Raw genomic sequence first — 27,700 nt, 5'->3', positions numbered from 1 at the left:
GTAAAAATAATTCTTTTTTTTACTTCAATCTCAGTTGTAAAATAGTAAAGGAAGTGTATTCCTAAAAACTAAATAACTGATTAAAATGTAAGTTAAACATGAAGTTGCTACATGTAAATAAAAAGAATGTATTGTTATTTAGGTATATTTAAACAGACATTTGATTTCAGTAAACATTCAGAGTAATAAAATTTTCTAAAAAAATGTTTTTCATAAAAATTGAAATGAACATAAAGTATTTTAATAAAAAGCTGTGGTCGAAAAGTGATTCATCCCACAATCGAAAATTTATCTTATGCTTTAAATTTTTTTTTCATAAGCATGTGGTTTTAGAACTTAATTTAAAAATTTTGAATGAGTAGTAAAATTTTAAAAATATTAAGCAAAAGAATTTTATCTGATTTTGTATTTTATCAATTTGGTGAGCTATATAATAATCAGTATATTTAGTTTCAACTTCTGCTTTTTAATTTTCCTTTTTAGCTAGCCAAGGAACAAGTGATGTAGAAGATGATGCTATGTTGCAATTACTTGATGAGGAACCAGAATCTTGGAATGGGACTGTAGATAAAAAGGTAATCTTTTTTTTTAAATGGTCATCATATTTCTTGTGACAATATTCTAATCTTGATTTCATGGTTGAGCCATTGCGATTCTGAAAGTTCCTAATGGGTAATATTTCATCAACACTGGCAATGCTTGAAAATTTTTTCAATAAAAAAAATGCTTCATGTATGGGGAAGAACTGAAAAGAAAAAAAAATGTATCATTCAATTTAACTGCACTTCATTCTTTTGCATTCCTTTTTTTCATGTTATTTATTGATGTGATTGTGTCAATTTTCTAGCCATTAAGGTAAACTTTCTTGATTGTTTTTTAACATATAAGAAATTTCTTAATTTTCATAATTTTAGGTTTTGAAGAAGTTGAAAGAAAAGGATGTGAAAAGACAAGAAGCAATTTATGGTGAGAGTTTTTTCCAATTTTTTATATGAACATTGGTGAACTTGTACAGGGGGAGGGTGAACTACCCCCTCACTACCAAAAGTAACGGGAACTTAGCCACTTACTTTTTAGAGTTCAAAATTAACAATCAATTAAAAGATACTTTTTTGCTGGGTAGATTGGTTTATTTCACCAAAATAAAGACTAGAAGTTGAAACAAAATGGATTTTTCCATGTTATTTAACAGGAATGGAATTTTTAATTAGAAGAGAGATTTATCTCAATTTTTGGAGGCCATATTCCATTTTTTAGAAGTCATTGAGCTATTTGCACATGTGAGAGAAATGCAATATTTAATGTAATTTGAATAAATTATGATTCACTGCTTATGAAAATGTGGTTTTGCATGTAAAAAAAAACCTTTTTCTTCATTAATAATTAATTTTAAAAAAGAGAAAATTGGCAATATATCATGTGAGGCAAAGTGCAATGTGATTGACCTGACGTCACTATACACCTTTGACTCAATGTTTTAGTTTTTGCTATTGGTATTGTAGCGTATTCTATGGTGTTGGTGTCCGTTTTAATAATGTTCTTAAAGTTTCTTATAGATATTTTTATAGTGTTTAATGCATGCAGTGTTCCTTCTGGCTTATAATGAAGTGTTATGTGTGCTAAATATCGTTTCTTCTAAAAATAAAGCTCATTAAAAATCATTTAATGGAACAACTAACGTTATCAACAAAAATGAACCAATGAGATCCCAAGGTAAACTGCACTTTTTTAAAAATATATATATATAATAGCCTACTTTCCATAAAAGAAACCCCCAAAAAAAGGGGGGAGGGAGAAAGGTTTTAAAGAAACAAAAAGATTTAAAGCACTTATATATTAAAAAGAAGGGTTTTCTGTATCATAAAATCAACAAAAATTTTCTGAACAGGCTTTTAGTTTTAAACTTAAAAAAATTAAAATAACAATCAAAAAAAAAATTCTACATATTTCTTATCATTAACGAAGGTGCAGATTAAATGATTTACTAAGCTTAAACAGCTTATTTACTCTGTATGCAAATTTTAAAGCTGTGCAACGCATGATTAAAAGCATTTTATCAATTTTACTTAAAAATCTTTTACTCAGTCCAGGTAGCCAGGTAGCCCGAAAACATGCGCTCCCTATCAGTGTGTACTTCAGATCAAACTTTGGCTCCGTTACTTTGACATTTTTTTGAAAATTCACTAAATTATTTTTCTTCCAAAATTTTTAGTTTTATTATTATTACATTTCTTTTTTCTTTTAATCAAAGATCAAACCATAAAACATTTTCTTCTAAAGTAAAAATTTGTTGAAAAATATTTGAAACTAATTGTTTTAATTTTGTACCTACTTAATTTCTTTTTTAACTTTATGAGTTTTAATTGGCAGAGAAAGGATTTTTGTTGTAATTTGGTTTTATGACTTTCTTCCTCGTACATTAAAACAAATATTTTCTAATTTGAAATGTTCCTGTAAAATAAAATCAAATTTTTGCAATTTACTGAAACATAACGCCTAACAGAGGTCGGCAAAAACAATTTTAGAATATTTTATGCTAAATTTATAATGCAATGAATTTAAAGTCTTGTTCAATAAATATAAAACTAATCTATAACTTTTGCATAAAGTAAATTAAATTATGAGAGTTAAATCTAACAAGTGTTTTGTTATTTCACTAAATAATTACTCTTACGTTTAGGTTATCATCATAATTATTTTTATTATTATTATTATTGTAGTCAGTAAAAGTTACCAAAAGTCATTGTTGGCATTTGCACACAAGCCTATTTTTGTGCTGCTTATAGGGCCTTGCTAATGGGTACTACATGCCTTGCAGGCAGTGGCGTAGCTACAGTGTTTGCCGCCCAGGGCGGTTCCTCAATTCCCTTTCATTGTGAAATAGCTAATATATTAAACTGTCAAGGGTGTTTAAATTAAAACTAGAAATTTAACTAGACAAAGAAGACGTAATTAATTTCTACATACTTGCAAAAGAAAAAAAAGAAGAAAGGGGGTGGGGGAGGGCACTCTTGTAGAAAATCTTTAAATTTACACAAAAATTGCAATTTTAACCAATTTTTAGTAAAGCGAAGGGAAAGCGCGGGTTGGGTTTGATCCCAATTTTTTTCAAAACTGAAGTTTCTCTTAGTGTTTCTTTATTGATGTTAGGGTGGGCACTGCAAGGAAATGTTCTGAAAACAAAGGTTTAAAATGCAGCTTAGGCTACTAGTGGAGAGGTTTAAAAAAAGTAGATATGATAGGAGCAGGCATCGCAGCGTTCCTATATTTCTAAAAAAGTTCCTATTTTCCTATAATTCCTATATTTTCAGCTTCCGCTTCCTTTTTTTTTTTTTCATATTCCCCCGACTTTTAGCTACTGTCTTTTCCGCGCCACTTTATCTTTCCTTCCATGTTTCTTCCTGAGCGGAGCGCGAAACTTTCGACCCGACTTTAGCTCGTCTGCGCAGTTCAATTCTGCTCACATGCAGCTCTTGTGCAAGTCCCCAGTCTTCGCTAAACTTGGGCGATCGTGATGAGCGCATGCACTGTGTAGGTTTTGACGACGTCGTTCTAGGAAGGACTCGCCGGCTAACTACCATTTCAAGTCTCCACACGCGCGATTTTTCTTTTCTTTTTTTTTAACGGAACTTCGTGGAGTTGGCTCAATTTCGATTGTTTTGGTTTCGATTGTGCGGAATGTAGGTTCGTGTGTTAACTAAATGTTCATTGCAATAATAATGCCTCCGAAGAGACCGCGCAACCAAGTTTGTTTTCAAAAAAGAATACGCAAAACTGTTCCCGATTTCAAAGGAATCGAGGAAGTCGAAAAACATGCATACTTTGGGGTCAATCCAGACCCAAATTGTGTCCGCTTTGCGGCCCCTTCACAGAATTACGCATCGTAAAAGCGGCCCCATTCAAAAATTTCCAAATCTCAAAAGCAACTCATTCACACAATTTCACATCATAAAATAAATATAGCAAACCGGACCTTCGGATCAGCAGCTACGTGTGAAACTTAGTCGCCATATTTGGTCATTCACGAGATGGAATCAGACAAGATGCTTAAGTGTCTAAGTTTATAAGAACAAAGCACAATTGGATATTTATTTACTGCAAACTAATGAAAATAACGCAAAATGTGCTGCAAATCCTTTTTTTTTTAATTATTATTATTTTAATGTTTTCTAGAGAAATGAAAAACTTAATATTTAAAATTTCATCTTATCCTCATTGCTTTGGTCCCTAATGTGCTAAAAACTATAGCATTTCCACTAAATTGTTGTTTTATGAGGATTTTTTAAAATTATTTTTATACTACTAGTTAAAAACTGGATCGGTATAGTCGCCATTTTTGGTCATTCCCTAGATGGAAGTAGACAAGACTTTTAAGTGCCTAAGTTTTCAAAAACGGAATTAGAAGTTAATTGCTATGAAAACTATTGAAAATACCGCTAAATGTGCCAGAATTACAATTACTTTTATGCATCAAATTCAAAAGTCTATTATCGTAAATTTTTCGCGTAGTCGCCATGTTTGGTCATTCTCAAGATCGAAATAGACAAGACTAATTTTCCGTAACAAGAATTTTAGATGCTTATCTCAAAGCAAACTATTGAAAATAACGTAAAGGTGTGTCATAAATCATGGTTTTTTTTTTTCTTTTAATTAATTAGTTTTTGAAGAGTGAAATTTTATTTGCACAATTGCATTTGATCCTCATTGTTTTGGAGGTTTTGCTATGAACTTAAAAAAAAAACTATTTCATCTAAAATGCAGTTTCTTGCCGACTTCTTATTTATTTATTTTGAAATAATTCAAAACCTATTGAAACTTACATTTTCCAAAAAACATGTTTTTGTAAACAAGTGCAAGGTTCTATTTATTTATTTTTTCTGAAAATAGTAAAAATTGACACCCCCCCCCCCCCCCCCGTCTTTTACCTTTTGTACTTAAAAACTTGGTGACAGTGGTGGCTAATAAGATTTTAGGTCTGGTTTATTTTATACCAAGGTGGAATTAGTCACTAATATTTCAACTGGAAGTGCTTGAAAAAAAAAAGTTCATTTTTTTTATTTACTTGAAAACATTAAAAAAGTTTTAAAACTTTGAAAAAGTTTCTTAGTGCTTAAATTCTTTTAAAAATCATTGGATTGTGATTAAAACATTTAAAGAAGAATTTTACTAATGCAATTTTCTGAATATGCGTTCTATTTGCAACATCGCGAAAAATCGCTTCCATGTTTGGGATTTCAATCCTTTTGCATCTTGTAAATATTTTAATTTTTTTTTTCAATTGGATGCTATTTTGACATATGATATGTCAGATTAGTTTATTTTTTAATTAATTTCGATGTCTAAAAAAGGAATTATTTTGGAAACCATAACAACATTGAACTTACCCGGATTTTCAGGATTTTTTTTTTTTTTAAATTTCAATCTTTTTTGCCTCCTGCAAATATTTAAATATTTTGGCTAATCGAATGTTATTTTCGCATATGCTACCTCAGATTATCATATTTTATGTTTAATTTTAGTAAAAAATTAATAAATTTATTTTATGGAAAACATGCCAGCGTTTACTCAGAATTTACAGAAAATTGCTTCTCATGTTTGAAATTTCAATCTTTTTGCATCTTGCAAAAATTTAAATATTTTGGCTAATCAGATGTAATTTTCATATATATGCTACCTTAAATTAGCATATTTTATGTTTAATTTTAGTAAAAAATAAATGAATTTATTTTATGAGAAACATGCCAAAATTGAACTTAATTCACGAAAATTTGCTTCCCTTGTTTGAGGTTTCAACCCTTCAGCATCTTGTAAATATTTTATTTTTGCAATTAAAAATTATTTTGACACATGCTACATCAGATTAGCTTGTTTTATGTTATTTTTTTAATAACTAAAAAATTAATTACTTTTGTTTAATTACATATATACTTATTTAAGTTTGCAATTTTAATTTTAATTTATCATTAGCTAATTCTTGGTTATTACAGATTTTTTGAAAAAATTTTAAATTTAATTAACTGAGCACCTAACATTTTAACTTAAAGTTTGTATTTTAAAGATAAAGTTGAGCTATACAATTTTGTAAAACTGAATTTATAAGAACATCATTTTCTTTATGTCTGTTAAAATAATTAAGGTAGGTAACAGGGGTAATTGTGTTTTGATTATTCACTTCAAATCTAGTAGTGTTTGTTATGCTTTCACTTCCCTACTTCTAATTTTCCCCCTTTACCTCAAATGTTCAAAGTTACTACTTTTGTTGAGCTGTGGACACTTGGAACAACTTACCAGAATAGGCTGTAATCAGTAAAGGGGTAGATAGCTTAAGGAGGGTCATTGATCTTCATTGGGGTCCAATAAATTGAGTAGCCTAGCTAGACCCATTGCCTGTTGCTGGTTATCAACAGGCACTGGGCCTGGTATTTATCGGTATAATATTTTGACTTCATAAATTATTTTAACATAAGAAATAAATTGTATGTATATCAAAAGTAATTGTTGTACACATGTATATTTAGGTAAAAGAGGTCTTAGCTTTGAAAAGTATCCCCCCTCCCCCCGATTAGCTCTTTGAAATTTACGGGTTATTTTTTATGAAATTGCAATCATATCTGAATAATATCCCTTCCCTAAATTTAAATTCTAATTTCAACAATAATCCATTTGTTCCCAAAAAACCCCTACTTTTGTCATTATGTATGTCAACTTCTTGTGAATCTTTTCAGTTAGGAAATATGGCTCTGTGAATCTGAACTTGTACATTTATTGACTATTACAAGTTATTCAGTAAAAGCAGGCTCAAGATTACATTCAGAATATTTATCACTTCTTAAGCAGCTTTCGCGAATTTTAAGGTACGGAGACTGGATTGGAGACTTTCATAAAATGTTTTCTTTCTGACTAAATTTTAAAGTTACTTGAGGACAGTTGAAATGCTTTAACGCCTGAACAACTAATACATGCGTACGAATAATTGATTTATACTTTTAATACTTATAAATAATTAACGGACGTCTTGTACTTTTGAACTTAATAATACCACCGGAAATTACCTTCTGGGTGGTGTTTTTGATCCTAACCGCCCTTATATGTGTGTAAACCACTATCAATATTGGAAATAATCTCCTGTCTAGCTGTTCCATTGAATTTAGGTGTTATAGTTTCTTCCTACAAAAGTTAAAAGCATTCATTAAAGGTGGTTTTTTTTTTTTTAATTTTTGGCTTTCAGATTTTATAAATTATACTTCTTTGAATGTGAAGATTGCAAAATTAAACCTCATGGAACCTGCTCTTCTTTATGCAGGGGTCTGTCCATGATTTTTCACAAGATCCGTTTTTTGTGAAAAATCAAATAATTTTGTGAAAAATCAAATAATTTTTCAAAAAAACTTTTTTTTTGTGAAAACGAAAGTTTAGACTCTTGAGATGGTGGAAACTGCATCATTGACACTTAAAGTTGAGTGTTTTCCCTCTTTTCTGTTGAGAATATCATTCTTGTATGTTTTTCTAGAATTTGGGGAGTAGGGAGGCATCCCTCACTGGGAGGTGGGCACCCCTCAAGTATCAATATTTATCTACCATTCTACATCATGTTAAATTATACTTGAAATGTTATTTGTATAGTATTTAAAATAACTAAGAAAAAAAAATCAGTCAGGGGTTCAGCATTTAACTTTTTAACCCAAGAAACTGTTTAAGAGCAGAGTTTCGTTTAAAACTTATAAACTCCGTGATTTTTACAAAAATATAAAAATATTTTATTTATTTACCTCTTAACTAAGCGTACTAAACATCGAAAATTCGAAAAATCAGATTCCCATAGCGGATACAAAAAGATTGCAATCCTCAAAGTGAAAGCATCAAAAGTATAAAAATGGCTTGTAAAATAAATATTTTTGACAAAATTATTTTAGAATTGCATTTTAGAGTTCTATGATAAACATATCATTAATATCTGGACACAGTTGAAGCAAAAAAAATACAATAATAATAAATAAAATAAAAAATAAACCATCGATTCAGCATTTTAATAACTGAACTCATAAAAAAATGGAATTCCTCTTTAAAAACTTGAAATAAGCTTTGTTACAAAAATAAAGAGACTTTTCATTTATTTGCATCTTAATAAAGCGAAGTTAGCTTGAAAAAAGAATAAAATATGATTCTCATATCGGATGTAAAAAGATTGCGTTTTTCAAAATATAGGCATCTATAAGAAAAAGAAAAAACGGTAAATAAATGTTTATTTAAAGTTAATTATCCTTTTTAGCATCGAAAAACCAAACCCATATAACTTTCTCCCAAAATATACAGTTTAACATCGCACCGCCAGACGCTAAGTGGCGATAAACAGTTAAACATCGCACCACTAGACGCTAAGTGCCAAGTGGCGATTAGTTTGAATTTGGTGACCCTATCTGAAGCGATTACATCCCCCACCCCCACCCCTACTATCCTTTGCGGTTCTGAGTTCATTTCGCTGTATCTTATTGATTATTAAATCATGAGTGGGGAGAAAAGTGCTTACTACGCCTATTCAGAGAATGTTGACGCTTTTTCAAAGAAGTTTACAGCACCGCTGCATAAAACAAACAAGCAAAATTATTAACCAAACTGACTTTCAGCTGTTAATTTCTTTCAAAGAAACCAACAACAGGCATTATATTTATTTGGCCGTAGTAATTATTTTTGGCTTGCATCACAAAGTGCCGATTTTTTTTTTTTTTGCAAAATTAGCTGATTTTGTATAAGTTGATTCCTCTAATTTAACTTTAAAAAAGGTTCCAAACATTATCGTTTTTATACAGGAAATATGCTATATTATTTTAATTTGAGATTTGCTCTTTCAATAAATAATTTGTGAAAGATCCATTTTTGTTTATCAGAATTTTGTGAAGGGTCCGTTTTGGTTGATCGGGATATTGTGAAAGGTCCGTTTTGGTTGATCGGATTTTTGTGAAAGGTCCGTTTTGGTTTATCGGATTTTACTTTTACTTTTTTTATATTATTACCTATTTATATGTTTGCAATAAGGGAAACCTGCATGCAATATTTTTAGAACAAATTTATGGTATTGCCTTGAAAAAAATTTTTTTTGCCTTGAAAAGTACTTGAAAAGTGCTTGATTTTTTTTCTCCCTAAAGAGTATGTGAACCCTGTGACCAAATACTTCTAAATCAAATATATATTTTCCTGGGTGCCCTTGAAAGTCGTGGGAAATCGTGGATTTCAACTATGATCGAATTTGGTGTTGAAAAGTCAGGATTTTCAGAAAAAAAATGCTCAGAGTATCATATCAGAGATTTTTCTGAGAAAAAAAATCGTATACGTTTAAATTTTAACCTACAAATCGTCAAGTGATTTTAATTTTTACCTAAAAACTTTTTTTCCGGAAAAGAAAAGGAAATTCACGATAATGTCTTTTTCACAAAAATAAAGAAAATTCAGAAATATTTTGCTTTTTCACAAAATGGGGACTCAAGAAAGAAAACCTGGATTGACCCCTGATATTACTGTGTGACATGTGACTTGATTTCAGCATAGTACATGAAAAGATAATGTGCATGTTTTAACAATTTATAAAACTTTAAGTTCGCCTTTTTCTGCATCGTCAAGTGATAGCATAATTGGAACAGAACTTTTATTCACGAATTTCATTCTGGAGCACAGCTTTCCCATCGCAGTATCAGATCATGCTAAACTTTCATAAAAAATATGTTCCCTGGCTTGTAAGTAGCAAAGAAAGGACCGTTGTGCTCGGACTGAAGCAACTGCTATCATAAACTGCTTAGCAGGGAACACTGCTCAAGAGCTGTCACAAGATTTACAGCATAGTAAATAAGTACAGTCGACGCTCATTATAACGGCCACACATTATAAAGACCGTCCCATTATAACGACCATTGGTAAAAGTCCCAACTTTGTTCCTATGAACTCTATGTTAATTTGCTTTCATTATAACGACCTTTTTGTATCGTCTAATCCAATACAGCGACCGAATTCAGCGGACGCTATTTCTGGTGTTCTTTCCAATAAACAAATTTGTAGCTTGAAATGACTTTGATTATTGTTTACGGACATCTGCCTGAAGTTTTCAATGTCAAATCGAACTTTGAGAGGGGTGGAGGGATTACCATTCACCACTGCTAGCACAGAAAAAATAATGGGAGGAAAAATCGAGAAATTTCCAGATTCCTAAGAAAAGGGAGTTGACAGATGTGTTGGTATAGTTTGGTGTTTGAATCTAGTGGTTTTTAAAATTTGGGGTTCTCGAGGGACTTTTGAATGCTTCTTTGAAAAGCAAGAAAAACACAATGTATCACCTATATCTGAAACAGAAAATAATGTTTCGCAAAAATCACTTCTGTCAAAAAGGCAAACATCTGTCTGGTTTTATCTTCAGAAAATGTTGTGGTAGTAGTAGTAGTAGCAGATTTGCAAGTGTGTAACATTTTCCTCCCTATATTTTCTACTTTAAAATTTGTTTAATATTCTGTCATAATATTTTGCACACGATTTTTCTAAAAAAATCCTATGATAAAAATAATTTGGGCATTTAACTGGAATGTTTGAAAAAGTACCTTTTTTTTTTGGAACAGCGGGGCATGCATGATGACCGTGTATATATTTTTTAATTATACCTCTTATAACGACCACTCGTTATAAAGACCTTTTTCTCTAGGACGGAGATGGTCGTTATATCGAGCGTCGACTGTATTTGAATTCTTTTCTTGAATGAGAGTGGGAACCCTGGAATAGCAATGTACAAAATGCAATGCAAAAATTTAATTGCGCAAAATGCTGTAACTTCAATGTCACATGTGTTTTGCTTGTGAAAATATGTTTTAAAATCCCAAACTTGATTAAGGTTCTTAATTTGGATTCAAATTAACTGATTTTATAATAAAGGCATTTGAAAGTAGAAGGCATTTGTAGTAGTCTTTTTGATAAAATTTAATTTATTGCACATTTTAAGTATTGTTACTGTTGCTGCTGTTTTCAAAAAAAAAACATTCATTTATGTTTTTTTTTTTAATTATTTTGAACTTGTAAAACTAGAAAGAATCTTCAGTGAGCAACTTATGTTTAGAGATTGATTATGGGCGCCACAACAGACAGTCAAGAATTAGATTAGTAATACAATTATTTTAAGAAAGATTTGTGTACACCTACAAAAAATTTCGTCTAATTTTTTTTATTTTTAAAGAAGAACGCCTTTATGTTATTTATTACAAATTAAAGTTTTACGCTCTTTTTCTTTTTGTAAAATTGATTTTGCGTGTATTTTTAGACATATTTATGCGTATGTATTGCACTTATGTTAGGTAGGAGTGTTTTTACATGTTTTTAATCAAATAGTAATGTTGCATTTTGAAAAAAAAAATCATACTGGCTAGCCTTGTTATAAAAATTCCTGTATAGCCTTTTTTTTTCAAAACGTTCCTATATTATTTCGAAAAATTCCTATATTGTTTACAGAAAACTCCTATATTTTCCATCGAGTTCCTATATTTTTTTCGAGAAAATACCTATATTTTCCTATATTTTTGTTGGCAAATGTCACTTCTATCCCTGTAGGAGACTCAATTCGAAAATTGGATTAAGGTATCTCTCTCAAAAAGATTCCAAAACTGAAGTCCTGAAAACATATTTTAAGCTATCTTTGATGATGTTAGGAGATAAAAGGATAGTCAAGGTTCAAATGCTGTTTTCACATATTCATATTGAAGTACCAAAGTTTTAAAAATGTAATTTTAGGCCATATGTTGAGACCTTAGAAGAGAGGGAAGAATTTTCTCAAGGAAAATTTTCAGAATTTAAAGGCCTAAATGTGTACTTTTTGGCTGTGTTTGCTACGTTAGAGGCAAAGACAGGATTCGTCCAGAAATTTTTTAACACTAATGTCTAAAACTGCATTTCTAAGCTATATCTTTAGGGATATGAGGAAAAGAGATAAATTCGAGAGCTTTCCCTCGAAAAAACATTTTGAAGCTATCTGTGACGCTGTTAGACTGGTGGTAGGAGAGGTTCCCAGCCAGAATTATTTGAAACTCAATACGCTAAAAATCAATTTTAGTCTATGTTTGACCAAGTTGATGGACCAAACCAAATGTTGAAAAAAGGAATTTGCTTACCTCCCATAATTAATAGACTGCCATGTGATCCAACATTGTTGGATAGCTTTTCTACTCTCAGAACAGAGAAAACAGAAATACCTTTTACTTCTTTTGAAATAGAGAACTCTTGTAAGGAATGAGAAATATATAAGTAAACTCTGCAACATATAAACAGGGTTCGTACGCTCCTTCAAAACTCCTACAATACTCCTTCATTTATGAAATTTTTTTGAAGGGCCCTTCAAACTCCTTCATTTTGGTTGTAACTCCTTCAAAACTCCTTCTTTTTTAGTTCAAGACTACATAATCTTCCTCTATAACAGAAACTTAAAATACTTCGATTGACAACTAACTTCGTCTAACTAAAGGCGATTTTAATGTAGTAATTTCATGCATTTTTTTCGATTTATAAATTGATCATAGTTAATTCATAAAAGTTGAAGGTGAGAATTTTATTAGAAGACTAAGACATTTCATAAGTGAAGTAAAACATGCTTAAATGGTGCTTGGCTATTTTTTCAAGTTTTATGATTATTGTTTTTCCCTTCACCACACTCTCAGCAGCAAAAGTCAGGGTGTCTAATTATTATTTAAATGTTTAAAAATACATAAGTAGATGTATTATATTTAGTGATTGCGTTAAAAAAAACAATTGTTTAGTTAATTGCAGTTATGATATTGTAAAAAGGGTCATCCACAAGTGATGTCATTCTTTGAAGAGGAGACGGACTTATGAAATTGTGACAAGGGGAAGAGAGAGGGTGACAAAAAGTGACATCACACAGTTATTGTAACAATATTGTTTGTAAAAAATATGACGTGACAAGAGGAGTTTGGGGTGAAATGTGATACTTTGTAATAAAGGGTGCAGATAGTCAAATATATTGAAAAAAAGTGTGACATCATTTAATGACACTCCATTAGTACTCCTTCAAAATTTCATTTTATTCCTTCAAAACTCCTCCAAAACTCCTTCATTTTATTTCTGAAATTGAGTACGAACCCTGATAAAGCCACTCCTGTGATGAACAATAAATTGTTTCATGTACCATTTTTCTCCCCCCCCCCTTCTTTTCTTACTCTTGTCACCATTTTCCTAAAGTTAAAAAAAAATTTTGTTTTACTAGTGTAGGTTTTCAAGAAACTCTCTTAAAATCCCGTGTTAACTCTTTCTTATAACAAAAATTGGAAAACTGCATTGTTTTCTTCCACCTGGAGTTAATTTCTACAGTCTAAATAAAAACATTGGTTCCATGACTTTCCACTGTTGCCCCACAGAAAAAGTAAGGAATTGTACTGATATGCTATCAAGAAAGACTTTTGAAAGTTTTTGAAACAAAGCAGAAAGTTTTGTATAAAAATAATTTTTTAATCTGGTAGTGACGAAAAAGTCTTACTCTTCGAAGATTTTCTTTTTGCCTGCAGTAACAGATTAAAACCATAATTTCCTTATTTTAAAAAGACATTTATTTTTTCCTCATCAAAATGGTTACTTTGCTGCCCCTCAAAGTGCCACCCCCTTCGCCCCTCCCTAGCTACGTCACTGCTTGCAGGCTCATAATTCAGGGGTCAAGGGCAAAAATTAATGATTTTACATATAAGTGGGTGCAGTTTTTGTTTTCCGATAAATTTTGCATTGAGTGACACCCTAACTCCCCCTCCCCTGAAGAAATTTGAAATGATGAGCCTTATGCCTCTAGGTAATGTACCTATGGGGGAAAAAAAAGTTGATGAGATAAGGATTTAAAAAAAAAATATTATGTATAAAACAGAAGTAAATTTTCTTTAATGAACTATTTTTTGTCAGTGTAAGACTTTCTACATACCCTGTAGGAATTGGTCCCTCATAGATTGTATCATTATTATTATTAAAAGTGAGATTCGTTGCGAAAAAACTAGAAATTTTGTGAGAAAAATATTTGCTATTTTTTTCCAAAAAGGTTTATTTTCGCTTGAGAAAAGTAGAAAAAATTTAAATTTCTAGCCCAAAAATATGTATTTAGAAGTTTATAACATTTACATTCCAATGTTTTATTTATTTATTTATTTTTTTGGTTCAAATAGTTCCTTATGTTCAGTTTTCCGCATGAAAATACAAACCTGACAATGCAAGCTGAAAGATAGGTTCATCCACCAAAGTTTTACTAGCTACTTTTCTCATTCACATTGTAAATGTATGCACAAAACAGAAATAGTGTATCAATTTAACTTATTTTTTTTAAATGTTAATATATACTTATATTTATTGATATATTTTACATTGCAGAGCTTATTTTAACCGAAAAACATCACTGCCTAACTCTGAAAATTATGCAGAGGGTAAGCCATGATTTGCTTTTTATAACAATATGTTTTATACCTCAACTGTCCATAACAATCAATGTTCTTTAGGTTTTTGCCAAGGGAATGATACAAGAACTTAATGTTAGCAAAGACATGGTTCAAAGGATTTTCCCTTGCTTAGATGAGTTGCTTAGAATTCACTTAAATTTTTTGCAAAGGTTACGAGAGCGTCAAAAAACTGAAGCTGTTGTATCACACATTGGAGATATTATTGCACAACAGGTATTTAAGTAAAATTAGTGACTGCATCTGTATTGTTTTTCTTATTATTAAGTTTTGGTGTATAAATTTTCAGTGGAATTTTTGTTTGTAGTTTGAAGGCCAAAATGCAGAAGAATTGGTTTCTTGTTATTCTCAATTTTGTAGTCAGCATACAGATGCTCTTTCATTGTATAAAGACATTTTGAAGTCAGATCGAAAATTTCAGTCATTTGTTAAGGTAACGCTATTTATGTGTGTATATTTGAAAAAACTTGTACTTTATTTCTCTTCCTTTACAGTAATATCATGTTTGTTTTAATAGAAATGTGGATCCAAGGCTTTTTGTAAAGCTCGAGGAATTCCTGAATGCATTTTACTTGTGACTCAAAGGGTCACAAAATATCCTCTTCTCTTAGATGCACTCATTAAAACTACAAAAGGTTAACATAATTTTATTTTTACTCATAGTAATTTATCAATTCAAATGTATCTTTAATTTTGTGTGACTCTTTGTTAAAAAAAGTTACCATAATTCTTTAAACTGTATCCCATTTTCAAATTAAATTTTTATTCTGTAATTTTAAATTTACACAAGTTGTTTAAAAAATCAAAAAAAAAAAAAAAAAAGACACTGCTACTCTCATTTTGATAGAGGCCAACTATGATTGGTCATTTTTTATCACATTGTGCAAGCTCTAAGTGCTAAAGAACTTTTCTCACCCTAGTACTGTTCAACAAATTTATTTAATAAAAATTGCAACCTTATAACTATTTAATTTCATCAATGATAAAAGTTCTGTTATCAAAATTTTTCTGCAAATAATTTAAAAGTTATTTCAAATTTCTCTTCCCTCTTTATTGGAGGACAAATCTTTGAACTCATAGATTCATAGACAAGTTTTTTAGTTCCTGCCTCAGACAAAAATACCCAATTGCAAATTTTCAAATGAAAGTTACTTTCAGGGAAAACAAATTTTACTGAATTTTACTGAAAGTTTTGTATGAGTTAGTACTGAGTAAACTAAATTTTACTTACTGTGAATGCAAAAATTTAAGCATTATCTATAATACATCTCCTACTTTTCAGTAACAAATAGTTGCATAATACTTGTTCCTCTGCATAAACACATATGTTCCATGAACAATCATGTTCAATGAACAATCTGGGCAGCATAACCTATGCTGACAAAGATTCAGTCAACATCTGTTGACTGTATCTTTTTACCTCTTCATTTTACTCTTTTGGCGTATTCTCAATTCAATTTTACTGTATTCTATTTTACTGCTTTTATTGATACAAAATGTGTTTGTTATTAGAATATTTTGCTTTAAACTTGTATCATTCTTATACTTTTTGGTGATATATGCATTTTAATTCACATAAAAAATATTTAAGTTGAATTTAATTGATATACCTGTATAATTCAACATGAGAGAACCTTGCCCCACATCAGCAATTAAAGCGAAATATGATTAAGTGTATAATATTTTATAAATATTGTTGGTGGATAAAATAATATTGAACTTCATCATTATTTTGTGAATTTTCATGATTATTAAAATTCTAACATTTTCGCAGCTTTAAAATCAGCATTTGCTGTGATGTTGCTCCAATAGAAAAAAATATTTTAAAGATCTGCTGTTTCTGATATAGTTCGAGTGAAAAATCAAAGATTTTATTGAAGTATTAATTTTTGTCCTGCTCAGTTTTTGCAGTGATTTATTTGTATTTAGATCTTTCCCCCTGTTTTTACTCACAAAACAACGAACATTATTCTTATATTTTTCAAAGTTTATCTCATAATTCAAAACAACGCTCTTTAAAGATATGGACAGCTATTATTTAGTTCTATTTTTTTTCTTTATTACTTGATGAACAGACTGAACTTATTGGAACTTACTGCAAACTCCAAAGTGTTGAGCATATCCCAAAGCTATGCATAAAAATGCTCTGCAAAATTTTTAATAAAATACTGTTTTTGTAATGCTCATAATGTTTGATTCATAGGTTTCACTTACAATTGTACTGAGGAAACTCTGGTATAAGTAAATTTTCGATCGTAGATGAGTTTGAACCCCCTACTTTTGAAAATCGAGAAAAAATCAAACACCACAAATAAGTCAAACCTCTACTTACTAAAAAAATGGAGAAAAATTTGCCACAATTTTTGAAAATAAAGATTTTAAAAGAAGGAAAATTAAATGTAATGAACATTCTTGCAATCGAAAACGTATGATTTTTATTTCTGTACAAAAAGGGTTCTTTTCTGGGAACCCAATTTTTTCGTAAAGCATTCGTTTTTGGGGTTACGATTTATGTTTCTTGTTGCTTTTATTTTAATTTTATGTCTACAAAGTTTTGTGCAGCTGCCGTATTACATTCATGTTTTGGAAAATGAGTATTGTTTTCCCCTTGACCAACTGTCTGAAAAATTCGCGAATATGGTAAATCCTGCTCTTTCCGCGTAATCTCTTACCTTCATTTTTCATATTGTCAATATTTAGTCTGACAAAATTATCGCAAAATGTGAGTATTTATTTCTTTAGTGTTTTTTTTAAGGGTTGGACTAAAATTGGGAAAGTGCTCAAGTGTGGTTTTATCTTCCGTTTAATTGTTCGGCGAAAAGTTAAGGAAATTCTGCCCCATGAATAAGTTAATCCCTTAACTTATAACTTCATTTTTTGTACGAAATTTTTCGACTTATAGGTGAGTATATATAGTAATCGTTATTTTTTGTCTGGGACGCATGATTGACTTCTTGCTTCTGTTATTCATTAATGCATATCCCAATAGCTAACAGCACATGAATGCTGTTTCTAAATTAATGTTCATGTTGTTAGTTTTCTACCTCAAACTCCAAAAATAGATAATTTCTATCATTTCTACTGCTGGAAAAGAAGTCCATGGTCTAAATTTGGTCCTTGGTTAAATGCATCTATATAGTGTCGCCATCTCTTAAATTTATTCTGTACTTTTTAGGAACTGTATGTTTGTAATTAAATAAAAATTCTTAACAATTAATTGTTTGTTCATTGCAGACAACAAACATGAAACTGAAAAACTGAATAAAGCTTTATCCAATGTAAAGGTCAGTGAAAATTTCTCTTAGTAAATTTTCAACACTTAAAAGTAAACTGGTAATTTGATATTTAAATATATAATTACAGAATATAATTGCTCAAGTAAATTCTGCTGTTGCTGAGAAAGAAAGGGAAATTAGACTTTTAGAAATTTACAATAGGATAGATGCCAAATCGACAGCATTTTACAAAAAGGAAAAATTTAAGGTATGAGCTTAGAGTAAATTTTGTATTTAAAATCACATCTCTATTTGTTGTATACCTTTTTGTACGACTCAAAAACACAAATTAAATATGTGTTTTTCATTAAATAAAATAAATTAAAAAATATATGTAATATATAGGTATATACTACCATGTGCAGGTAAAAGGCAGTAGCTGAAATTTTATTTTTCATTTCTTTGCATTTTTGTCATCTATTGTACATTATCTTTATTGCACAAGCTCGCTTATTTGGTTTCTGCTGAAAAAAGGAGCGTAAAAAAGTCAAATTCCAACATTTCCCTATTGTTAAAATTGAGTCCAAAATGCGTTTCTTCTAATATCTCAATAACTCATTTCTTCAGATACTGCCGTTTACCTGCACACAACAGTATAATATGCAATTGTTTTTATTTAAATTATAGTATTTTTTTAAACTGCTTTTGAAACTGACAAATAACATTTTTCAGAAAAAAAATCTGCAATCAATTTCTAAATTGGTCAATAAATTATAGGCATTTGGTTGAATGCTATTAGTGTGGTTATTCTGTTAAGCGTTGTTCTGCCCTGAGTAGGTAAACAAAACAGCAGTATCCACAAATATTTGTTTTTTTTTTTTTTTTCGTATATTTGTTATGTATTTTACTTCAGCTTTATTGTACAAACTTTTTTCTTTGGTTTCTATTGAAAGCAAAATGGAAAGAACAAGTTCTAGCATTTTACTGGAGTTTGTATGGAATGAAAAAAGAGTTTCATCATGTCTCCAACAATTTAAATGACACTGCTGTGAAATTGCCCACGGCAGTATTTGTCCTGACATAAAAATGAGAAAAACTTCTGGAGAATTATATATTTATCCAAAATTTTAAGAAGTAATATTCAATAAATTAATAACCTGATTCAAGGTTATCTTACCATTTAAAGAATTTTGAACTGTATGAAAGATATGCTAGATTTTTTTTTTCAGTGTAATTTCAGAGTAGAAAAATAAAATTTTTAAATACTTAGAAACTCCCTATTTTTATTTCATTAAACCACAAGATTTCTATTATTTATTGTATTAGATAGAACATTAAAGTGAAGGACGAATAGATTTAAACAACTTAAAATAAGCATTCTCAAATAGTTTCCAAACTTGTTTCAGGATGGTTTAAAATAGTCCAGTTATTTGTGTGCAGTGTTGCTGACTTATTTTGTAAAATAAAAAGTAGAAGTTTGCTATTATAATTTTGCCAACAGAGTGCTACATTGCGCCATCTGGTGTTTCTTTTGAACTCATAAATGCTAAAAATTACGTAATGTATAAATCTATATGTTTTAAAGTTATCTTTGTAACATTGCTACATTTGGCAATTTTTATTCCTTTTGTATAGCTTACTAGAACTTTGTTTTGGTTACAAAACCAAAAGATGATGTACTAAAATACCAGCGTTAGTAATATTAACCCAGCAAACTTTAAAACTTTTTGAAGAATGTTGAAATTAGGATGAAGAAAAAATATTTGAAATTTTTTAATAAAATCTTGAGTTACCTTATTTCTTATAAACAGCCTTGATTCGGTATGCTTAAAAATACTTTCTTACTTTTAATTATGCATTCTTTATATTGGGGGAAAAAAAGGTTTGATTATTGAGTATTTTAATAGTGCTTTTTTATTTTATTATTATTAATTTTTTTTCATTAGAATATAATGTACATTTCAGAAATCAGACCTCTTATCTGATAATCGAAAACTTCGATTTGAGGGAACACTTGAGTGGAAGAGTGCAAGAGGAAAAGTTATTGGTTAGTATTTTAAAATTATTGCAATAACCTGTGATTTAGCTGATTTCACTGCTACAAACTTATTATTTTTTTTGTCGGGGAGGGGGGGGGGGGATTCTTATTTAAGGAGATTGTGGAAGTGCACCAAATGATGAAAATTGTATTGTTCATTATCATTGTATCTAAAAGTGATAACAATTTTTGTCTCCATTTGTTAGCGTGTATAAATTGATATATTTCTGTGCCTTGGAGCCAGGTTGTCAATGTCCGATTTTGACCAAATTAAATTTGACAGAAATCTGTTCACAAAGTAGCTAGCTTTTTGGTATAACAAGCATCCAATTTGGCAAAGCTTGACCCCTGAGATTTGGCAGATGAACTTGAAGCAGAAACACTATTCGTAATAGGTTTGTTACTACAATCGGACTCCCATACATCGAACTTCCACATATCGAAATCTCAGCACATTTCCATGTTCATTACATAGAAAATTTGTTTCTATATATTGAAAAAATCTCTATATATCGAAATTTTTCTTGAGACATTCATAGATTTTTTTCCCACTTTAGATTTTCAGGGGAAAAAATTATGTTCACTAAAGGTTGCTATGAAACTCACAAGGAATCTGGGGTTGAGGGGTGGGAAGATAAGTCGTTGTTCCATTCTGGAGTTCTTAAATTTCGTCAATTTCATTTCAAATCTTAGTTGTAACCAGTAACACTGTAAAATCAGTTTCAAGTTATCCCTTTTGTCTGTTGATTATCATTTTTAGTCTTTTTAGCTTCAGTAAAAATTATTCAGGTTAAGTAGATTGGTGTTTTACTTTTCTCTCGATTACATTGTCAAAACAAAAATACCCTTGTTGCGGATCAAGTTGAATTGCCAAAGAATGAAGATGTATGACGACGCAAAAGTGTAATTTCTGTTAATTTTTTAATTCTTAACTTTCGTTTAATCTGATGCTCGTATAAATTAGAAATTGGGTTTTACACAAGAAAATTAGCTTTAATTTTAATGTTTTAGGAGATCTTTTGTGATAAAAATAGATTGTTTCTATATATCAAATTTTTTTCCGGCAATTTGCTACTTCGATATATGGAGGTCCTACTGTATTTTGTTGTAGATAGGATGAACCAAAACGTCTCTTACTACTCGGCACTTTTTGGCTAATTCTGCCTATTACAGATAATACAAATGATGTTTCTGCTTCAAGATCATACGCCATCTCTCCGTGGTCAAGCAAGCTTTAACCACCATTGTATTCAGTTACAGTAAACAGTAAACCCATTTACCTGAATCCTATATTTTATGAGTTAAAACTAACAATGTCATTTGTAATTCAAGTTTGATTAGAGTTAAAATTTTATATACATTCCTAATCTAGCATAGGTTTCACCTGGACTAGACTGTCAAAGTTGGAATCAAAAAATATGAACAGACTTTCTGAGTACTTTTAGTAAAACTGATAATTTTGACATTGGTTGTTGTTGCTCCCAAGTACTGATTCATGTAACAAAAAACTCCCTTCCTCTCCCTTTTTTGCAATATATCTGAATGTAAAACCTAGAAGAGACTTTTCATACTTCAACAAAAATTTATTCTATTTTTCAGATGTACATGTGATAATTTTATCTGATGTCGTAGTCTTACTTCAAGAAAACAACCAAAAGTATACTTTTGCATCGCTTGATAATAAGGTAACTTTTGTTTCTTCGTACAAAATTTTTTTGCGCTCTGTATAAAAGTGGGGGGGGGGGGGGACCTACAATATTATTCAAAATGAAAAGTGCCAAAAAGATATGTTTTATAATTGGTTATATATTATTGGTTATATATTGATATACTGAGTCTTGATACACTACTTGTATGCAATTTAATATTGTAATGGCTGACAACTGGAAACTGGTCTGACTAGTGATGCACTTACCTTTTATATACAGTGGCTCTCAAAAGTGTTCGTACACTTAGAAATTTTTTACTAAAACCATAATAACTCGAAACTGAATTCGAATATGAAGTCCAATATTTTTTCACATCATTCCTATGTCATTCTAAATACAACCCATTGGTTTTTTCAAAATATTGACGGAACTTCTTTTTGAAATGGGTCAGAAAAAGAAGAGACAGAGAAATAACACGCCACAAAAGTAATCGTACGCTCAAATATTTTCGAATAAAATTCATGATTAAAATTATCCATATGTCGTTTCATTAATATTTCTGCATTGTGTTGACCCTTATAAGTCATTTGGCTTTATTTTTTTCTTTATTTATTCCTTCATACTGTGCTTATTACTGTAAAATGTCTGGTATTCTTAAAAAAACCGCAAACACCATTTAAAATTTGAATTTTTTTTCCCACAGTATTGCTAAATTGGTTTGAAATGTCTCTAAATTAGTTAATTTATTTGTTTGTATAGTAAAGTGCTTGATAAAATGCTTAAAAAAAAGAATTGGACCGAAAACAAGGTGAGAAAAGGTCAACCGTCAAAGTTGACAAAACGTGATGGGAGATTTAAAGTTAAAAAGTTTATGAAAAATACACATTTGAGTGCTGTAAACGTTTCTGCAAAGTTAAATGAAACATTTTACATTTAATTTTCACCGAAAATTGTTCGCCAAGATCTCTGATTAGCTGGATTAAATGGGACCTCTTCCCGCAGAAATTTTCTTGGTCATACGAAAAAACAGAAAGCTTATGATTTTCGTTGCAAAATCAATGCTAAATAAGCTAAAAGCGTTTTAGAATCACGTCTTACTTACAGATAAAAATGAGTTCAGCATTTTTGGTTAATTTTTTGTATAATTGTAAGTAGAAGAAAAAATTAAGGAACTTAATTTCAAGAACTTATTTGGATCAGTTAATCAGGACGGTGGAGGTGTTCTAGTGTGATGGTGCATATTAGCATCAGGACTTGATAGTTTGTAATTTTTTGATGAAATAATGAATCATGCTGTTCCTTTAAATATTTTAAACACAAATTTTGAACTCCTAGTCAAAAATTTAGTTATTGGAAACAACTTTGTTTTTTATCAAGATAACGATAAGAAGCACACGGTTTTCAACGTTTGCGTCTAGAGCCTCGAAAATTGTTCTAAAGTTTAGAAAATACCCCCTCAATCTCCAGATTTTAACTTAGTGTAATGTATTTAGAGATATCTGGAGGCTAGATTACGAAAATAGGGCTTTAAAAACGAAAAAAGAGCTAGAAACAGTAAGACTCGAAGTGTGTTTGAACACTTACTCAGAAATTACGCAAAAAATAAGAAAGAAAATGAATGAAATCTATTCCCAGACATTTAAAAGGTGTTATGAATACTGTATGATATTCTACTAATTAATAACTGAATCAAAAGTTAGATTATTCAATAAAATATAGACATTTTATAAAGTGTACGAAGACTTTTGTGAGATAAAATTTCCGGCACTTTTTGGTTTTTGATTTTTAAAAAATTAAGTTTAAATATTTTTTAAAAACTTTTCATGTAGTTTTGTTAAAAATGGATCGTAGATCTTATACTTAAATACCTATTCCGAAATACTAATTCTAACCAATGGAATGGGGCCTATTTCGTTGAAAGTCGTAGGTGTACTAAGACTTTTGGGAGCCATTGTATATATTTTCTTTTTTGGTTTATAAATATGAACTGTAATCCACATACTTTTTTTTGAATACCTTTTAAGCTTCATGTTTTAAATGTATATTTATTATAATGTTTTCAAACTTGTTAATGCTTTTATAGGCAGCTGTAATTTCTCTTCAAAAATTGCTTGTTCGAGAAAAGGCCGGGCAAAATAGCAGAGGCATATATTTGATATCATCAAATCCTACTTATCCTGAAATGTATGAAATGTTGTGCTCAACACCCAAGGATAAAAAACTTTGGTTGCAGGTTATTAGAGATTCTGTCACCATGCTTCTTACAGAAGGTTTGTATGTTTTAAGTGAGTGATTCATGCATGTGACATCAGTACCGGAGTCATTTTGTTTTTAGAAGTATGATCTAAGATATTGGTAGACTTTGGGGAGTTTGAATTTGTATGGAATAAATTCTTGAGAATTACGCTATTTGACAGAAGCAACCATTTTCGCTAACCTTTTCCAAGAACAAAATAAGTTTGATACTCATGCAGTACTATCTCAAGTGCAAGTAGTTAAAGTGCCCAATGATAGTTTGAGTTATGAGATGACAAGAAATGCTTTCTGCTTTTTGCGTCAAAAAAGCAAAAATCCTTTTGAAAATTTCAGTGCATCTTTAAAAAATTAAGTTTTTTTGCTACTATTTTTTTTTAGTGATGAGTTTTGAATTAATGTAACAAAATGTAGCTCATCAGACTTTCTTTTGTGCTCATTTATTCTTAAGATTTTGTTCTTCATTTTATTCTTTTATCCTATGATAAAATTTTATGGAATGTTTTAAAAAGTCGAAGGAACATTGTTTATGAAGGATTGTTTTTTTTAAAATTATTTATTTATTATTATTCTTTTAAAATCAAGATTAAAATGTAGACCATTATTTTAAAACAGTTGCTTTGGTATTTTACAATTATGTTCCAAAATCTTGCCATATTTTACAATAATGATCTTGTTAGATTTTACGTAATTGATTTTCCCCCTCCCTTTTTAAAGTGAGGATTTTTTTTTTTTTTTTTTTTGAAACTCTCATTACAGAATATAAAAGTGAGTTCAATTTTATTTCATATGCTTAGGGGTGGTTTTTTTTTGGGGGGGGGGGGGGGGTAGGATGGACTTTTGTAAAATTTTGCATAAAAATTTATGTTTTCCTGATATTAAGTCAAACATTTCAACTATATATGAGGCTTTCAGAATTATGATGAATTTTACTCTGATTTTTTTTTTTTCTTTAGAAGTGTACAAAAATGATTCATATTTTGTTCCTGGGGGCAATAACATCCCTAAAATATTGCAATCATCTGTTGAATTAATGTTTTACTTGTGTATTTCACTTGCCGCAAGTAGGTGAGATGAACGTTGTGAAAAATGTTTGTTTTCTAATGGATGAATGTACGTTTTTTTTTTTTTTTTTTGTCAAAACGTTTTGTTAATCTGCAGATTTCTTACATCATTTTTCAAATTTCTTATTCTATGTATTCAAATGTAAATTTTGGATTCAATTGGGTCAACAGTTCACAGGAGCATTTCCTACATTACTGCCAAATAATAGTTTTAAAAAAATAAAAAACTTAAATGAAAAAAGGAAAAAGCATTTAAAACGCTATGAAAATTAAAGCTGTGGGTAGACAATTTTATGCGAATAATTACAAAAGCAAGTTGTATTTTATTCCCCAACCTTCTACCATTCCATTCTCTGGATATTTTACTTGTCTTTCACTTATAAAATAGATTATTGATAGAATGCTAAGCTTGTTTTTTTACTTCCCTTTTACGAAGTAAAGGAAGTACTGTACTTGCAAAAAAAATTTCATCTAAAAATCGGCCTTAATTTCCGTTTTGCTCGACCGTGAATAAATGTTAAATTTTTTTTCAACTCAGCACACGTGAATGCATGCCTAAGAACGTATAAACAACCGAAATATCCATTTTGCCGATCCTCGAATTAATTACAATGAGTTTTCTCGTGACGTCTGTATGTAAGTATGGTACCTTGCATAACTCAAAAACGGTATGTCCTAGAAAGTTTTAAATTTGGTATGTAGACTCCTAGTGGGGTCTCATTGTGCACCTCCCCTTTTGGTTGCATTGGGATGTTACAAAGAGGGTCTTTTACACCTTTTTTTTGGGGGGGGGGGGAATCATTGTTAATGTCAATGCTAACTCAAGTGGTATTATAATTTGGCAAACACTTGGCACATTGCAAAGCTTTTGGTCACCAAGTTTTTTTGCCAACTTGGCAACAAATTTGGCATTTTTTTTTTTTTAAATTTTGGTTTCATTTTGGCCACGTTTTTCAATATTTATAGAGTTAACCATTGAAGCACATTAAAATGTCCAATATTGAGAAAACTAATCTGTATAAAACTTTTTTTTTTTTTTTTGGATCAGTTCGCAACAAGCTCGGGGTGAAAATATATTAAAGTTTCTTTGATTACTCCAAGGCAGCATTATCATTAAATTGGTGTAAAAAGACATGTGATGCACACATCAGCTTGTTCACTTATTGACTTGAAATTTTGTTGTTGAAAATAAGAAACTGTTTTCAGAAATAAGTTTTGAATCATAGGTGGTGGGAAATGGTCAATATGTTTTGGAAAAATATTTTTTCTCTGAGCCCAAAGTTTGCTTTTTCATTAATAATCTTAATTCAATTCTACAATAACCCAAAAGACATCTCAAATCACAATTTGTCCCCTGAGCTTTGCTAATAAAGCTTCCATTATATTAAAAATTATTCATTACTTTTTATGTGAACTACATCAAAATTAAACATATAAATACAAAGCTCAATATTATCGTTATATTTATGTCAAATGTTTCTTTTTTAGGAAAAGGGTTGTTTCAAAAGTGAAAGCACACAAAATGCAATGCAGGCTGATGATGAAAAATCTCAAAAACTTGCAGAATTGTGTGGTAATTATTTAGTTATTTTAGAAAACTTTTTTAATTGTAAAGACTGTAATTTTAGCATGAGTGTATATTTTAAAAACGTAGTCAAAATATTAATTAATTGCCAAAAACATTGACATTTTGTATCTAGGGATTCTATGTCCAACTATTCCCACTGTGCCTTAAGAATGTTTTTTTGACAGAGCAATTCTGGACATAAGAATTTTTCTGTGTGCTTAATTAACTAATAAATATTGCTACTTTAGCCATCACTTCTTAATCTTTTTCTTACTGATTTTCTTCAGTTTTCTTTTGAATTTCAATGTATATTGACTTATCTCTGTGAAAAATGACAGATTCAGAAGTTTTAAGCCAATATATCATTTAGAAAAATGGGTATTAATATTAATTTTAGTATTCTGTATTAGTTCAATAAATGAGCATTTTTATATTATTCTATTTATAAATTTAACGCATAGTTTGGTGTTCTTCATTTTGACAAACTTAATACTTGATCGCCGCATTTGTTTACAAATATCAGTAATCGGCTAGTTAGCAACAAATGTCATTATATTTCATAAACATTAATGTTTTAAAAAGCGTATTTTGAACTTCATGACTAAAAGTTAGTTCCTCTTTTAAACCCCACTTGTTTTTGTGTTTTCTAACTAATTTTTAATTTGTTTTAAAGTGATTATTATGTAATTTGTAATGCAAAAAAAAAAAAAAAAGCATAAAAAGGAACATTCTTATTAACTCTCTGATGGTTTTGAATGTCTTATCATGCCCTACCGAGCATGTTTCAAAAGCATTTTACACTTTTTTTTTGGATGCTAAATGTTTGTTGTCAAGCAATCCAAAGTGCAGGGCGATAGCTAGGCATTAATAGAAGATAGAGCACTTGATTAACAAGGCAAGTTACTCAAAAAAAAAAAAAAAAAAAAATCATGCATCTTACTCATGACCCAGGACCGTCAGAGGGTTAAACGGCTGCAATTTTTAATTGGTTTAGCATTTATTTTCTGTTAGTTTTTCTGTGCAGGCATTATGGAGTTTGCTATGCATAACAATTAATATTTGCATGGTTATTTTTATTAACTATTTACAGCAACCATGCAAGAAAAAGATATGGAAATAGCAAGTCTGTGTGAAGAAAAAATAAAAGCAATGTTAGAGTCTTTAGTAAGTTAAATTTGATACTTTGAATTTTAAACATTTTAAAAAGTTGCCAGTAAAGTTTTAAGAATGTCAGGTTCTCATTTTTATTTCCAACCAGAGGTGTTTTGAAAATAATTATCTATGCAAGGTTGCTATGCACCTGGAAAACCTGCAATTGTCAGGAAAAATGAAAATTTCATAAAATGGTCAGGAAAAATCACAAATCATTGAATTTTTTGGAATTGTCAACGAATTCTTTCACCTGTCAGATCGAAAAATTGGGAAACTGCTTCGCCATTTGGGCAAAAA

General features: G+C 30.0%; 1 protein-coding gene across 1 annotated transcript in view; it reads left to right on the top strand.

Annotated features, from left to right (window-relative positions):
* LOC129220738 (A-kinase anchor protein 13-like) overlaps positions 1 to 27,700 on the top strand; it is a 104,071-nt gene that overhangs the window by 48,461 nt on the left and 27,910 nt on the right. The window contains 14 exon segments of the mRNA XM_054855168.1: positions 484 to 575; positions 915 to 966; positions 14,383 to 14,435; positions 14,508 to 14,681; positions 14,773 to 14,898; positions 14,983 to 15,100; positions 17,700 to 17,749; positions 17,829 to 17,948; positions 19,646 to 19,727; positions 21,318 to 21,403; positions 23,451 to 23,637; positions 25,744 to 25,765; positions 26,193 to 26,257; positions 27,342 to 27,415. Of these exon segments, the coding sequence (XP_054711143.1) occupies positions 484 to 575; positions 915 to 966; positions 14,383 to 14,435; positions 14,508 to 14,681; positions 14,773 to 14,898; positions 14,983 to 15,100; positions 17,700 to 17,749; positions 17,829 to 17,948; positions 19,646 to 19,727; positions 21,318 to 21,403; positions 23,451 to 23,637; positions 25,744 to 25,765; positions 26,193 to 26,257; positions 27,342 to 27,415 (1,301 nt within the window).

The sequence above is a fragment of the Uloborus diversus genome, chromosome 4 (genome assembly GCF_026930045.1).
Source record: "Uloborus diversus isolate 005 chromosome 4, Udiv.v.3.1, whole genome shotgun sequence".
Lineage (NCBI taxonomy): Eukaryota > Metazoa > Arthropoda > Arachnida > Araneae > Uloboridae > Uloborus > Uloborus diversus.
Note: the sequence above shows the minus strand (reverse complement) of the source record. Positions and strands in the feature narration are given on the sequence as shown.